The 18,303-nt window shown below is 32.2% G+C and overlaps 1 protein-coding gene across 5 annotated transcripts in view; it reads left to right on the plus strand.

Moving 5' to 3' along the window:
- Positions 1-18,303, plus strand: part of LOC124538580 — a 200,734-nt gene that overhangs the window by 170,581 nt on the left and 11,850 nt on the right. For all 5 annotated transcript variants that reach the window (XM_047115680.1, XM_047115679.1, XM_047115681.1 and 2 more), the window contains one exon: positions 5,257-5,369. In XM_047115680.1, coding sequence (XP_046971636.1) covers positions 5,257-5,369 — 113 coding nt within the window. The remainder of the gene's footprint in view (positions 1-5,256; positions 5,370-18,303) is intronic.

Raw genomic sequence — 18,303 nt, forward strand, 5'->3', positions numbered from 1 at the left:
AGCCTAAGACTTAGTAGTCTATATACTAGATACTGTAGTATTAATGCAAAAGGATCTTCAGCTGTCTGTTGATCACAGTCAAATGAGTTAAACGAATTTTATTATTCTTTAATTGCCTACCAACATAAATATCGTTGGGCAAGAATTAGAAAAATACGGTTACTGTTTTTTAATGGTATAGGTTTGCGGACGAGCATATGGGCCACCTGATGGTAAGTGGTCACCATCACCCATAGACAATGAAGCTGTAAGAAATATTAACTATTATTTACATCGTCAATGTGCCACCAACCTTGGGAATTTAGATGTTATGTCTCTTGTGCCTTTAGTTACACTGGCTCACTCACCCATCAAACCGGAACACAATAATACTGAGTACTCTTAGTTGGCGGAAGAATAACTACTGGGTACTGTTAATAATATTAAACTAAATTTATTTTCCATCAAACAATTTGTACCTTTAGAAAGTTTTTTATCTGAGTAATGTACATGATGCACTTTCACTAGTGGTGGTCACGTTTAGGTACCACCCACTCACTACTACTTCTACCGCCAGACAGTAATACTAGAACTATATTCAGTTTTGAATAGTAAGTCAACCAGTGTTTATTATGGAGTGTAACATGTTGTATTTCCTAGTCTGTGATACAGTTACTATATGTATTTCCTTCCAAACAACAACAATAGCCTGTAAATTCCCACTGCTGGGCTAAAGGCCTCCTCTCCCTTTGAGGAGAAGGTTTGGAACATATTCCACCACGCTGTTCCAATGCGAGTTGGTGGAATACACATGTGGCAGAATTTCTATGAAATTTGTCACATGCATGCAGGTTTCCTCACGATGTTTTCCTTCATCGCTGAGCACGAGATGAATTATAAAGACAAATTAAGCACATGAATCAGCGGTGCTTGCCTGGGTTTGAACCCGCAATCATCGGTTAAGATGCACGCGTTCTAACCACTAGGCCATCTCGACTCAATACTGTAGTTATTATTATTATCGTTCGAAAGAAGCATAATAGCTTACAAAAGAAACACATGTTGGAATTCGTGTTAATATATAAACATATCAGAATAAAACAGACACCCCTAGCCCTAAAAGATAATATCGAATCCTCGTATATAATAATATTGTTTCCGTCAGACCCTAATTGCGTTGAATGTGCGTTTTTATTGCCAAAACCATTAACCAACCCCAAAAATTTCACACAATATGCACATATTGATTAGCATTGCTGTTCTGTAGGCGACGAATTTGAATTATATTTCAATTACTTTCCGCCCGCGGTTCCACATTACAATTGGGGAGGTGGGTGAATTGTTATGATATTAATAATAATTTAAGTAGCTAAAGCACTTGAGTTAAGGAAAATCAGAAGAAACGACGGTACCACAAACACCCAGACCCAAGACAACATAGAAAACTAATGATCGATGATACATCGACCGGGAATCGAATCCGAGACCTCGGAGTGGCGTACCCATGAAAACCGGTGTGGACACTACTCGACCACGGAGGTCCTCAGCAGGTCCTAAGCAACTGTATAAGATTGTTGATTGAAATAATTGATACGCGATTCTGAGTCAAAAGAATCGTAGCTGTTTTGGATGGAAGAGTCATTTTGGCGTGTCATATGAATCGTTTTTGTGACATTTCAATTTATAGTCCAGTGTAACCAGTTCCATTACTTAGTTTTGTAACCTCGACGGTTTTGTGGGGGATTACTTTCTTCCGAGAATGGGGAGCCTACATGTTGAGAATAGACCTTCGTTCTATACACGTAGCTCTTTAGACTTATGTCATCCACGGCGCTATAAAGGGGGTTGAATGTATGACGGCTATTATCATTTCCTAAGCTAGCCAGTACAGTTGTTAATACAGAAAACCTGTCTTTGATTCTATTTTCAAAACTGTATAATTAAAACATAACTAAAAGGTCTTATGTTACAGCTATTAACAAACATATTGCGACATTGTTTGTTTATAACTGGTTTATTGTTGATAGCTGTGACATTTAAAACGCACCATCGCGTGAACATTGAAGTCACTCGTTAATTCAAATACGTCATGAGCTAATTAAAATAATTAAATAATTTGAAAAATCAGTACACATTATTTTGCAAAACTAAAATTTAAAAAGGCGATAATTTAAATACGTTAAGAACAAATAAATTTAAGGAAAGCACACATCATCTAGTACATAGGCATACATTTGTTTTAATATAACAGTTGTATGTTGCTTACGGGTAGAACTGTTTAAGGAGTAGTTCAAACATAACTCAACAAATTAAGAGGAACATTTTGATTTTGTTATGATATGTATACATATATGACGTACCATCAAGTGTCAACGATACTTGATGGTATTGATAATTATAAAAGTTTGCTAATATATTATAACTTCACTAAATTATTAAATACAAGTAATCGCCCGCGGCTTCGCTTGAGCTAGACAAAAAAAAGTAGCCTGTGTTAAATTTGGCGTTTAAGTTTGATTCATACCCAAATTTCATTAAATTCGGTTCAGCGGTTTGGTCGTGATCTCAAGTTCTGCGGTACAAGTAAACGTCAAAGAAAGACGTGAGGATACCTGCGTCATCTGCGATGTGTCGCATTCTGCCACAGATACACCGACCACTTTTCGGCAGCTTGTGGAATAAATATCAAACCTTTCACAAGTAGATATGTCAAGCTACCGAAAATTCTTGGAGAATGAATGGATTTGATTTCTGCTGTTCTTATCTGAGATCATATATTACATGTTTACCTATTAGGATATTAACTGTTTAATGTGTTATTATGTTTTATAACTAAGCTAAGATTTTGTTAGATTAAATACATGTATATATGTTCCAAATGCAAGTACACAAAAGCGAAGTAAATAAAATTTGAAATCAAATTCACGTGATTTGAGAAAAAATACCGCTCATGTCGGATCTTTAGTGGAAAAATTCAAGTGCATATAACTAATAAAGTGGAATAGTGTTTTGTTTTGAATAATGGTATATTGATCAAGAATATGCACAATACAGCTATTCTTAGCAACTCACATACAGTACATAAATTGATGTTTTGTTTATCTTAGTTCCTTCTACGATTGGATCAGATAATATTACTATAGTTACTACTCCAATGTACATTTCAAAACCATATTTTTCACATTTGCTTCTTATAGTATTATCATTTCATTTTATATTATGAAGTTCAATGAATAAATTCTTGAATACATTTTGTCATATAATATCGCCCAGTCAAAGGTTGACAGAAAAGATTGCTTAGTAATAAGTGCTTTTTATACTATTTTCTGCGATACCCTATTAGGAATACAGAAATAAAATATTTCCTTTTGTTTCACATTATTTAGTTACCTTTGCATAGTTTAGTTAAGTAGATAACGAACATAATACCGATAGTCCATTGATACTGGAATTACCGATTTACCGTTAAAATAGGATATGATATCAAACAATATTGAGCTTTAATGACAGTCAATTAAACTTTAAAATTGCATAAAATTAAAAATGATAAAGTTATGATTGCAAATCGTAGATTCTATAATTTTCTGGATCATTAGTTTTGTCAATCGTCTGGAATTCCCTTCATATCCCGATATCACCTTTGTGTCTAATAAAGCAATTTAAAACACGAACCAACCATTTTTTTCAATAACGACCCCTTTTTCTAGAGACAAAAAACCAGCTAAAACTCCCAAGGGTGAAAAAATACATGGGGCTTATAATGACCGTTTCTCCCCTTGTAATATGCGTGACGCCAGCTATGAAGATATTAATACTGTATACACCTATTCTTACAGTTTTTATATAAAAACTTGCGGTATCCATAATTACAAAATGGCGGGCATCCAACATGGCGGACTAAAGAAACGAAATATAGAACCTGTTTTTACACTTTTGTTGGAACTAAATTGTTTTCGATTAAATTTCGAAGCTAGCAAAACGTTCGAAATTCAAATTGAAAGTGAGAATTAAAATTGTTGTTTGAAAACATGAAGTGGATTTAATTACAACTTAAAGAGTCATTAGTGCTTACAATAATATGAGATTGAATAAACTTGATGTTACAATCGCTAGTAAAACTTGAAATATCTTTGACCTAAATAAAAAATAAAATGCCAACAATAAAATGATACGATCTTTTAAATTGTATTATCATAATATACGATTCTGAATAATTGAAATTGTATATTACGTATGCTTTGGCAGACGTAAGCAATGATCGCCAAAATTCACAAGCGCCGAGCGAAAAGTAAGCACATTTGGCAAGGATCGACGATTCTTTACTTACAAGACAAATTAGCTGCACGCTGTCCAAAACTCATTATGGCACTTGCGATATATATTCACGCTATTATCATCTTTCAACGGTTGCATGAATGCCTATATTGCTGTGCGTGTTATGATAAATTGCAAACACAATTGTGTTGTACGTATCACGTTCTGTCGATTCGTTGGATCGCATCCAAGGATTTACGAATTGAATTATACTCGTCCATTGATACACTATTTTGCTTTGATTAATTTTCATTTGTTTTGTCAACGTTGAGCTGAGATGGCTCAGTGGTTCGAACGCTCTCATCTTAACCGATGATCAGGTTCAAATCAAGGCAAGCACCACCATACATATGTGCTTAATTTGTGTTTATAATTCATCTCATGCAGGAAAACATAGTGGGGAAACCTGCATGTGTCTAATTCCATCGAAATTCTGCTAGATGTGCATTCCACCAACCCGCATCCAATCCTCTTCTTAGTCCAGCAGTGGGAAATTTACAGGCTGTTACTTTAATTTACTTACTTTGTCAACGTTAACTATTGGAATGAATGCGACGAGTTCAAATTCATTAACAAGTGTAATGTTTATCTAGTACGCTTTTGGATCCATACCAAATGCCGATTCGATGTTTCTAGATCACGAAAGAATACAATGAAATGTTTGAACCTTTAATTTTATTTATTTGTTTAAACAACTTTTTGGCCGTTTACCAAACTATTAGATTTTCTGTTGTGTAATGTTTGCAAAACCTTTTTTTATTTCGGTTCAATCTTTAGTAATATTTTTGATGTTATAACATCTGCTATGTTGAATATACCAAGTCGTAAATCAATAAGACTCTTAGTGCTAATTGAGACATATCACAATGTCAAAGGGAAAAAGAGACAGATATATTTCTGTTAGTGCGAAAATTCGAGCAAATTGTATACTTTAAATTTTAATCCATTATTTTTTCTTTACAGAAGATAGACGCATACAATCATAGCGGACCATCGCTTCAAACGTCAGCGGTGATCGCTCTCTGCTCAGTCGTGCTCGTCGTGGGTGTGCTTATAGGCGCCATACTCGTTTGGAAGTAAGTGGGCTAAGAACTTGATTCAAAATAACAGCTATTACCTTAAGGCGAATGACGATGGAGGGGAACATGTTAGGAGAAAATTATTACTTGATTTTAGTTTAAGATGTCTCATGAAAAATTTATCTGCAAATGCAGATGTTAATTGAAATTGAAATAATAGTGGAAAGTAAGCTGTACTACAATCACTACATCGCGAACATTTCATGTCTGGCGGGGTTAAGATAACAGCTTCAAATGTGTTATCATATGCTTATTGAATTTAATTTTGAAAGTGTTTTTTTTAAACGTCAAATTTATTTCGTTTTAGAATACATCTGCGCAATTTAAACAGTGAGATTAAAAACTAAATGTTAGTGTTAATAACTCGTATATTTCTCTTTTTAAAAATGGAACACAAATAGGACATAAGTGGTACCACCATTATTTGACAATTGTACTCAAAAGATACTAACGTAAACTACGATAGTATACCCCTTGTGTCTACACTTACACTGGCTCACTCACCGTAACTCAACAACACTAATTACAGGCGTTCGATAATAGAATATTTGATGTGTGGCTGATATAATCAACTGGATTTAGATAAAGCCCTACCATTAATTAAATCTCAATACAAATGCCAATTAAATACTTTAACTAGACATTTTATAATTTAAGAACAAAAGTTAGACAATTTTAACGTAATGACAATCAAAACTTCAACATATAATTGTCACTTGTCAAGAAATCTTCCGAGAAAAGGAGCAGCGCGATGTTTTCACGAATTAGCGCCTTCGAATCCCGCGAAGACGGGCGTGGATGTGACAGTTTAATCGTCGTTAAAGCCGTCATCACATATGTCTGAAGCAATGGCCCGAAAGTTGATTAGAATTTCTGTCACCTAGTCGAGATTTAATCCCGACCTTAGACGGATGACAGTACAAGTAACAAGATGTCTCAGATTTAATTGTTCGTGAAGTTAATGTACCGTTTCTCTGATGTTTGAACGTTTGAAAATTTGTATTATTCATACAGTTACGTGGAATTTAGACTGGATGTACAGTAGGTAGGATCTGTGATGTTTCAGTAATTTTAATACGAGGAATATCAAGTGTATTTTTCCGTATTTATTTGGAGCAAATTTCGGTTACACTTTTTTTTATAAGTAAATGAAATATTTTCTTACCAAAACAACTTGTGGCTACATAATTATTTTTAAGTGCGGGATTTTTTGGTCTCAATATTAGCACTTATTAGTCAACTATTATCTATAATTCGATACTAACATCATAATGTAACTCCGTATCTGCTCTTTATGGCTAAACCACTGAACTGAATTTGATTTGGTTAAACACCAAGGAAGAACAGTCATGGCCAGTTGAAATCATAATCATAGAAAAGAAAGAATATTGCTTTTCTTAATCATGACAAAGATAATGAATATATTTTTAACTTTACTACACTATCTCTTTATGGTGCTCTTATCTTGTAACTTAAACCCAATATAAACACAATACGTATTTATAATGTCGATGTACGGACAGATAGACATCGTCGGATTTATAACGTCACTCCCTAACGAGGTCTAAATTATAATACGGTATTGCCATACTAAAATTTTAATTAGATAAGACTTGATCCGCGCGTATAATACATTAGTGTCATAATTAAACTGTACACTATGATCATTAATAGGAAAACCGCCGAAAGAAAGAAAGAACCGAGATTGCCCAGTGTTTGGCACGTGTACATCTTAATCGAAGATTATGAGTTTAAACCCAGGCAAGCACCACAAAATTTTCATGTGCTTAATTTGTGTTTATAATTCATTACGAGCTTGGCGAATAATTTCAACGAAATTCTGCCACATGTAAATCCACCAACCGTATTGGAGCAGCGTAGTGGAATATGCTCCAGAACCTTTTCCTCTAAGGGAGAGTATGCCTTAACCCAGCAGTGAGACATGCTGTTTTTATTTTTGTTATTGCTGTAATAAGAAAACCCAAGTGAAGGATTCTTAAGATAATAAATATCTTGGTATAGTCTAAACAAATAAAATTGCTATTATTTTGTGAGAATAATGACTTAAAGTACAATATTCTTTACAAGTGAAAAAGTCTGTTCGATATTTAAAGTAGATTCCTCGGTTGGCAGCGTTCTGGCAATGTCAGTTGCCAATTGCATGTAGATCTATCGCATTAGCATAAAATAATATTTCGAATGTAAACATTTCGACTTGCATGCAAAATCGAGGGCCCGGGAAATAGAAAATTTTGAATCTTCATTACCCGGAAATAGAATTGAAGAGATCGCTCTATCATAACGTGTTCTAAAATTGTTCGTTATACATAATATTCAGGACTTCATTTAATAACAACAGTTCGAAACAAAAGACTTTAGTTAACGTAATTAATATAAACAATTGAGATACACAAGCAACTTTTCCATGCATAATGCATCCAAATATATTTATATTAGTGTTTATATTTTGTTATGAAGAGCTCTATTATTCCATTTATTTTAATAGTCAAAAATAATATATTTGTTATTCGAGTTATAACACTTTCGTAATTTTAAAGGATTATATTAGTCGCCAGCGTGTCATCAGGTATTAGGTATTTAAAAATAGCCTATTGTGTAATATTGGGGTTCAAACTTGATTCATACCAAATTGGATTAAATAAGCTGAAAACAAAACTGATAGAGCATCTTTTGCATTTATAATATTAATAAGACTACCGTCGGTTTGGAATATAAATTCTACCGGAAAGAACCCACTTATCAGTGTTGTTGTGTTCCTTTAAGGTTCATTGTCTATGGGCAGTGGTGGCCACTTACTGTCAGTTGCTTTTCCACCTGTCTGATAAAAAAGATAAAATGTGGCAGATAATCATATTTATTTATTGTTCCACCATCGACTTATCACTAAACATTTAAAAATATATTTAATATAGGTAATATTCAAGGTGATACATCGTTATAGGTGTAAACAGCATTGCTCTTAATAGTCAAATACATTTAAGTACGTTATTAACGATCTTTTCGTAACACATTTTGTACGTGTAATACCATACACGAATACCTTAATAGTCACTAAACGTAAACAACAAAAATAAATTTTGTACAACATCCCTTAGGCTGCCCACAAAATTAAGACAAAATTATTTGTCAATAAAATTAACGTAAAACTATAACTAATCATGTTTTTTAATTTAATTGTGTATCATTAATAATAATTTATATATTATCGAGTGGCTTATTTAATTTTATTACTTTTTTTATTAATCAAAATTAAAATAAACTTTATTCAAGTGGGCTTTTACAAGCAACAATTAAGTGAAGCTACCACCGGTTCGGAAAGTAGATTCCACCGAGAAGAACCGGCAAGAAACTAAGTAGTTACTCTTGTACAAAATTTTAAAAATACAATCATATTAGTTAAATACAATTATATATGTATGTAATGTAAGCTATTGTAATATTAATATTGACATTAAAAATGTATTCTACCACTATACCAATGCGAAAATAACTCTGTGTGTTACTCTTTCACAACTTGCACAACTGAATTTAATACAATTTGATTTATAATCAAGATTGAACTCCAAAAGAAAACTAGGGCTACTTTTTATGCCCTTACAAATAACTTCTATAACGCGAGCGAAACTACGGCGGAAACTAATACTTTATAATGCCCTACCGTATTGTATTGATATAATATATAGGACGAAGAGTGAGAGCGCTGTGTAGTAATTACACAGTTACTAATAAGTATACATATGTATATATACTAAATAATTAAAAACATAACATAACCACGGACTATATTATATTTTATTCTTTTTTATCACGGCCAGGTTTAAAAGAAACCGTATAAATAGGCCTACATTAAAAACACTTGATGACGTATAATGTACTCCCTTTAATCAATTTGATTACAATTTAAATAGAGAACAAAATAAGAATATTTAAATTTCGAACGATTACAATAACGGTTATACAAAATTAAAATTGTATAAACAACTTAACGGTGTGGACAGCCTTAGAATAATAAACTATTTTAAAACAATATGGCTACATACCGCACGGGTTTATTATTCATAAATCATCGAAATATCAATATGTGTATAACAAGGATATATCTGGATGGCTTCCTGTGAGCTTTATTTATTATAGAAGATACATCCATCTAAAAATATACGGTTGTTTATCTAACTTTTCAACTTAATATTATAAATTCGTTACTGACTTTGTATTGCTTGCACATCTTTATTACATTATTATGAAATTGTTAAATTACTTATAGGAAAATACGTAGAACATCTGACATCTAACCCCTCTTATAAGTGGATGAAACCGCGGGTGGAATTAACTGATAACATCTAACGCCTTTAAATTTATGTAAAATAATTTGTCGATGTTTATAACTAAAAAAGTTGAGTAAGGATCGAGTGGTTTATGTTTCGTCTTCTTCTTTCAAACTACACATCGATAATGACCGAAAGAGACAAATAAATGTTTAACTATACATCCGCTAAACGAAATAATATACAATTAAAGCAATTATCGTTCGAATGTATCAAAATGTAACATAACACATGTTAACAAATTCACAACTTCCTCCAAGGAATGTTCCCAGCGTTAAAATTGATCCGTGACGAATTATGCCGAAATTATACCGCGCGATTCCTCATTCGCGATTGGATGTTACCGTGACCGTCGACCAATAAACGCGGAGGGCGTGCCACTCTTGCGCATACTAGCTTTGCAACGAATATTCAACGTGCCATTATTTGAGTTGTGTTAATATTGCCTACGTTATAGGAAGATTGGATTTATTTCCTTCCTATAACTCTTACCTAAGCAATAATTCTTTCCTACCTTATCTAAAAATCGTTTTGTTAAAGTACGTATTGAAAAGTAATGCCAGTTTTTGATATTTATTAGTGCAATTAAATCAACCCTTTTTAAATATTTCAATTTTAAGCATTAAATCATGAAATTAATAACATACCCTTCAAATCGTATAGCGGCTTTCATTGCTACTATTCCGAACTTCACATTTATCAAAGATCTAACAACCGAACCCCTCGACGGTATAACTCTCGACTATTCTCAGAAAACCCGCACAAACTCGAGTCCCCTCAACACCGGGGGCCCAAACAATAGACTATTTACAGGGTCGCTTTGTCTTAACTTTGAGAGGCTGAGCACTCTAAATAACCCAACCGAGAAAGACTGCAGTAAAACCATTTTCTACTTTTGTATTTTTTTTTTTTAATTTTTTTGCAAAGGAGACTTTTAAACTGCCAGAAATTGAGGTTTATAAATTTAATCTTCCGATTCAGTCAGATTTTCTTTTCAATTTCGGTAACGCTAATAGCGTATTGAATGAATGCTTTATGCGAGTCTGGAAAAGGAATAAGCCTTCAGTGGTAACCATATAAATGTTGAATCATTAATTTTATTTCATTATTATATCTAATTTTAAATAATATTACAAAAAAAAAAAAACACAGAATATATTTTTTTTTTTAAATAAACTTAACGTTCTAAATTCGAAATTTACAACAATAAACGATTTTGTTCGTTAGTAATTCTATTCAAAGATATAAGTAGCTGGCTCCATATAAAGAAACTAATAAAAATCTGTATTTTATCTCATTGATTCAACGCTATCTATAAGATCACGTACACATGGGATAACGTCTTTATTAAGTTCCATTGTTTCTTCTCATTATGGCAAACCAATTGTGTAAGCTCAACTATCCGTAAAATATTTGCTACTAATTTAATCTTTATGTCTATCAGCTTAAGAACTGCAATTCCGTGTGTAATTCTGTGTATCTATATCTAGATGTTCGTATAGTACATCATTCATTGTAAAATTGTTATTGAATTTTAATTCTTGTTTCATTTATTTAAAGTCGTATTTCGAATGTATTTATATTTATATAAAGGGAATCGTTGCTTTCCGAACGCAACGGCTTATTATCGGCAATCTGCATACAATCACATATTTGCATGATATCTCAATTCGTTCTTGTGGTCTGATTTGAATAGCTATGGTAAATTTTACGCATGGTGAGTTCAGGACACATTTCTACATATTATAATGAAAACCATTGTTTTGGACATAACGCTTATTATATATGGTTGTACTGATATTGCTTTTGGAAAATTTAGATCATTATAGAATACCGAAGACTTCAAAATTCTCATATATACTGAAACTCATCATTGATTAAAGAAATATCGATGACTATTATATAGCACTCTTGAAAGAGCCTCTTGGTGGTAGGGCTTTGTGCAAGCCCACCGGGTAGATACCACCCACTCATCAGTTATTCTACCGCCAAATAATAGTACTCAGTATTGTTGTGTTCCGGTTTGAAGGGTGAGTGAGCCAGTGTAACCACAGGCACAGGGGACATAACATCTTAGTTCCCAAGGTTGGTGGCGCATTGACAATGTGAGTCATTCATTATCTATCACAGGCGTCATTGTCTATGGGTGATGGTGACCACTTACCATCAGGTGGCCCATATGCTCGTCCGCCAACCTATACCATAAAAAAAGTATACATAAATTAGGTATTATATCAACAATAATGTCATGCTAATTATTTATTATAATTAGTAACCTGAAAAATCATAATACAAACCATACTAATTAAATTGTAACGTGAGTTTTAATTACTAGCCCATCAGAGATTAATTAACCCAAATAACTTGCTTATATTTATGTGTGACCACTGTTTCAATAACGAAATTAATATTTTTAGCTTCATCAATTCATGGAGCTAATTAATATGATGGTCATATTATATTTGTTTTTTCCATGAATGAAAGTGCTGGTGACTGAAAATCATCACAGAAATTTATGATATTTTGTAATGAATTATCAATCATCACGTGATTGGTGAAGAAAAACATGTGCTAAAATTTTTGGATGAAAATCTCGCAAATGTATCGAGTAACCCGTACATAATTACATAAATTTACAGGTTGCAACTTTATTTTATTTCAAATATAAAGAAGATAATTATAGTTTACTCATTATTTAGAATAGTTTTTTTTTTATTTTGATAGGCATCCTGAGCTTAAAAAATGATAAACGATATCCGACTGAAAACACAAGGGTAGATTACATAAAAACATAACATCCTAAATGCTTGAAAGTATGTTACTCGACTGCATAGAGTCAGTAACTCTTTTGTGGGGCAATGTATACGCTTCTACAACAGGATCGCAGAAAGCGTTCAAAATGCTTCTGTTGCCAAATTTAAAAAAAAAATTAAGGAACGCTTGTGTGCAAAAGGTTACTATACAATTAGCGAGTTTATGTTTGATAGCACACCTTTGGAATGAAATTATCGCCTCCTGGCTACTTCTAATCATATACTTACTATGTATCTTATTAATTTGACAAAAAAAATAACAAAAAAAAGACCCGCTGAGTTTCTTTCGCCGGTTCTACTCAGGTCAGGGTGTTCCTTTTTCCGAACCGGTGGTAGTGTTTATTTGACAATCAATAAGTAAGTGTAATGCTTCTATATTGAATAAAAGAATTTGAGTTTGAGTTTAAGATTTACCTTAAGTGAGAACCTATACCAATTTTTAATTTTCTCTTCACTGATTGACCAAAGTAGAACAACTACCAAAACATCACAGAAGATTATTCGTATATTAGGAGTAGGATTATCACAGAATTTTGACTATTTTTAATTTCAATAACAGAAGTTGATGTTTGTAATTAACAAAACTCCATCTAGACTATGTTAAACAATACAGAACTGAATTAACTCACATTTCCAGGTACCAGACTCCAAAATTTTAGTCATAATTATTGTTACAAAGCATTCCGTTAAAAGCCTTTCGCAAACTTCATGATTAAGTGTGACATCCTCGTGCCATAAATTACAAGATATAACCCACTTATCTACGCGTCTATTCAGAATATTATGTAATGACATAACACTATTCGGTCCTAAATTTAATCTGTCATCAGATAAGATGTGACAGTGTTCAAGATTGTTCCATTGTTCGCGATGAGACATTAGGTTTTGGTGGGATTTCGACCGTTTTGACTTCCATAAAGCTGATTGCAATTTTGGAATTGGAATTACAAAATTACATATAATTCAGCAGAAATAAAATCCGTTGTTTAAGACTTAATTTGTATAATAAGACAGTTTCAGATGAGGCTGTTAATAATCTAGATGTAGCTATGACATAGCTATCGTTTATGTAACAAAATTCCGCAGGCATTTTTAACTTTACCGTTACGTAAATTCAAAACGTTAATAAAAATTACATTGTTAAAAAAGACATATTATTCGATACAAGATTTTGTTGATGATAAAAAAGCTTGGAATTAATACCTTAGGCAGGATACATTACATACATATGTAATTGTATTTAACTAATATGATTGTATTTTTTACATGTTGAAAAAGAGTAACTACTGAGGTTCTTGCCGGATCTTCTCAGTAGAATAAACTTTCCGATCCAGTAGTAGCTTTACTTAATTGTTAAATGACGATTCAAAAGTGCTTGTAAAAGCTCACTCGAATAAAGTTTACTTTAATTTGATTTGATTTGATTTGATTTGATACATACAGAAGCCAAAATCTAACTGGTATACTGACTATTGAACAATAGTCAAGTTATCTTCCCTCCCTTCCAGTTATTATCTCTTATCACGTAGGTAATCCAATAATTTCTATAGAATGGGCACTGTTGTTGTATACTCTAAGAGTTGTTGGACTAATACAGATTTTGTAGCCGATACGCTAAAATGAATGCCATGACTGTCAATATAAATACTAGAACAAAACAACGTACAAACATTCGCAGGCAATTTTCACAAGTATAAGTTGGCAACTTCTATTAACTTCGATATGCCAACTCGGTACGAACTTTTCAGACTGAAACTTCTGTATAATGGACCCGTCGATGTTCACACTATCCATTGCGTTCGAGTTTCCAAGTTTAAAAATATGCAACTCGTGAAGTTTTCGATAAAATCGACCAACTTTCATTCGATTAAGGTTGAAAAATTGGACGTAAATGTGCCCAAAAGTTGGACTATTTCGTGCATTAGCGAATTAAAAAATCGACAAAAAAAATGCATTATTTTTGTCAACAGTTCACGAGGACGACGACATTTTGGAAGCATTGGATTAAAATAAAGACAGAATTCAACATTACATTGTTCATATGCTTTAAATATGTTTCAATAATAGTATATACACTAATGAGAGCTTAGTAATGAGCGTTTGCTATTTCCAGTGTCAATAGCACGTTATCCTAGTATACATATAACAAAAACACTGCAAGTAAATTTCGTAGAATTGTTATCTTTGTATTGTAAATGGGATATAAACTACGCGATGACACGAGACACGTCACTTAGTGTTAGCCTAACCTAGATTCTAGGTTGTAAACTGCCATGTGCAGAAAATGCACGAAAGCATTGTTATCGTGATATATTTGCTTAACGTATCTTGTATTCACTTATCTATGAGTATCATGTTTCAGAATTCGTTGTCGATTTGTTATCCTCAGATTATTTTATTATTTACTAGCCGACCTAACTTCGAACAGATGCAATACTGATACTAAATATACTTACTACAGAATTTGTTTTTGTCATCTACAGATTATTTTATTATTTACTAGCCGACCTAACTTCGAACGGGTGCAATACTAAATTTGCTTATTTACATCATATTAGAAACTTCTAAAATTATCGAGTATTTCTTTACCATATTCTCCATGTATAATACAAAAACCTTTCTCTCGAATTACTCTATCTAGTAAAAGAAACGCATCAAAATCCGTTGCGTAATTTTCAAGATCTAAGCATATATAGGGATGGACAGTGATAAGCGACTTTGTTTTTATACTGTGTAATGATATAAGAGATAGATAGACTGATAATCTGGCTAAACTCGTGCTTAGTGGTAAAGTCCTCAAGACGACAGCTGTTGGTTGAAATTCTGACAAGTCTGTAATCGAATGGACAAACTCCAAACCTTAGACCAGTGAAATATGCTGTTCCTTATCATTTGCGATTATCCATATTATCTTAAACAGGTTCATTTTTATATATGTTCAATTTAGCGTTAAAGTTTTCCTTAACTTATCGTCAGAGGGAAATTTTAATAATCTCGAATGGAGCAATCTTCAATACCGTCTATTGAAATGCAGGTAACAGACTGACTGAATTAAATCCTGAATAGTTTTCTGATAAAGTTGTTCCTTTATACGAATTCTTTTTCTTCTTTTAAGTTATTTTTATGTCTTATAAAAATTCGTTTGTGTCTAGATTCGTATATAACATGTTATTAGAGAATTAGCTCTCCGCCTTTTTACACGTGCAGAATTGGGGTCAACATAAAATGTCTATATTTAAGAACAATAATAAAAATCTTTTCAATTTGTACCTGATATTTTTTATAGCTAAAGAATTTAGGTACGCTTACAAAATAAACTTATAAATCTTATTCATGTGTTAAGGCCGTCGTTGACATGACGTCGCAGTCAACTTGTCAACTCATATGAGACTAAAATAGCTCAATCTGAGCGCATATTTTATGTTGGCCTTTTCGGTATTTACTTAATAACGTAAGCAAGTAAAACTGATTCCTAAAATTTTCAATTTAAATGTGACCATGTCAATTTCTGTGACATTTAAATGTGACCATTGTATTACTAAAGTCATAAAAAATAAATCTGATAAATTTCATAGAGTTTTGCTAATATTTGTGGTCGTACAAAATGTCTTCCATCATGTTATAAATGATTTCGTTTAGAAACTTTTATATAAAACGATAAGAAACCCAGTAAATACTTTATGTTTCAGCATTGAAACTACCATTCAAAAGATTTTAAAGAAGAGAAAGAATAACTCAAATAGATAACGTTTTAGAATTATAATACATGTATTCATTCATACAAACTACAATTATACAAATAAATATTATACATGCAAGTAGCAAGTAGCAACCTGTAAATTTCCCACTGCTGGGATAAGGCCTCCTCTTCCATTAAGGAGAGAGTTTGGAACATATTTCACCACGCTCCAGCATTAAAATTATCTTTAAAAAAAATTTAAAGAAGAGAAAAAAATAACTCAAATAGATAACGTTTATGAATTATAATACAAACTACAATCATACAAATAAATACTATACATGTTTCTCTGTTTGTTAGATAGCAATGGTATCAAATTGAATTTAATAAGACCTGCGTAGTACCGCTGAACCGTATTTATCTTATAAAGTTTGATCAATTTATATTACTTCCTGAAACATAACAGCCCAAACAATCCCAATAAGCCTTTGATCTCGCCTGAATCCCCTTGATTCTAATACAATTACATTAAACGGATATGAATTTTAATTGAAAGAGGATATTACATCCCAAGGAAAGGTCAAGATTGTATGAACTACTTTAACAATCTTTTCAGATGTTACTTTGTCTAAATAATTTTATATGTGGCAAAAATATTTCGATCGTAGATCAGAGGTAAAATATGGACCAATCTCAAGACTATATCTTCACACTCTTAAATTTCTTGATTAACTTTTCTTGGCAATAAGTGAGGAAACTGTTTAAATACTATAGTATAATAATACATTGTAACTTTACACAATTCAATTAAATCAATTTGTAAATTCATTTATTTAAAAAAATATATTTGACTATATAAAATATGCGGGCAGAAACCAAATAAAAGATATTTTATAACATTAATTAACAAAAAAGGTTTTTATAAGTTATTCAGAAAAATTAAAACGTATTACTTATGTATTTAATAAATAAAATCGTCAATGTTTTTTTTTTAATCTGTACAATTTAGGCGTAAAATGATTTGAATTAGAAATTAGAAATTTTATAAATTAAATTAAGAAAAAGTTTAATCCCCTATAAATTGAAACGTAATAAGGCCACGAAGGATATCGAAATAACGATTTGCTTAAACGCATAAATACCGCGAAACCACAGGATCTTGCAATTCATCCATAAATAAAACGAACGTTCAGCGATCGAAGCGTTAATGCATAAATTTAGTTAGACAATACCAGCATCACGAAAGAGTAATATAATCCGACTTCTACCTCGTCTCGTGGTCGCCCCGACTCGTTATAGAAATGTGACAGCTATGGTTTTATTACGTATGTCAATAACAATTGCTATCACAATGACATGTGTCATTGACATGCACTATTTTTATTCGATTCATAAAAACAAATGTAATAAAAAGTATGATTTGTTATTTCGACTAAAGTAATCAAATTTCTTTTTTTGCAAATAGATAAGTGGTCAAATGTACCACCCGATGGTAAGGTCGCCGTTGATATCTGGCGCCAGGACGTGGAGTACCGCGAAACTAAGGTTTCAATTGTTGCTGTTTCTCTGATTACTATGTACCACCTACCACCAATTAAAGTACTTTAATCTATACTAATATTATAAATGTGGACGTAACTCTGACTGTCTGTCTGTCGCCCTTTAACTGCCAAACCAATGAATCGAATTTATCAAAATTTGGAATGGAGCAAACTTGAACTCAAGGGAAGGACATGGGTTACTTTTTAAACCTAAAATCACCTCTGACAGGCGAAGCCGCGGGCGAAAGCTAGTGAAGAATAATGCAAAAATGTTTAAAGTTGAAAATTTCAGCTTAACTTCGAAACACATATTAAAAACGCAAATTCAATTCTTTAGTTGAATCGTTAGCGCTTCGTTAATAAATTTTATACGGAACGCGTGAATAAATTATTTCAAAACATTTTTACAATTTAAAAGAGTTTTTATATTTAATTTGAAACATATTTTGTAAATTATTTTTTTAAATACAATAAACGGGGTTTCTTTTGTGGTTCATTGATTAATATCATCATCAGATTTAAAATCAGATACATTTAATATATCACCTCGTC

This window comes from Vanessa cardui, chromosome 20, assembly GCF_905220365.1.
Source record: "Vanessa cardui chromosome 20, ilVanCard2.1, whole genome shotgun sequence".
Classification (NCBI taxonomy): domain Eukaryota; kingdom Metazoa; phylum Arthropoda; class Insecta; order Lepidoptera; family Nymphalidae; genus Vanessa; species Vanessa cardui.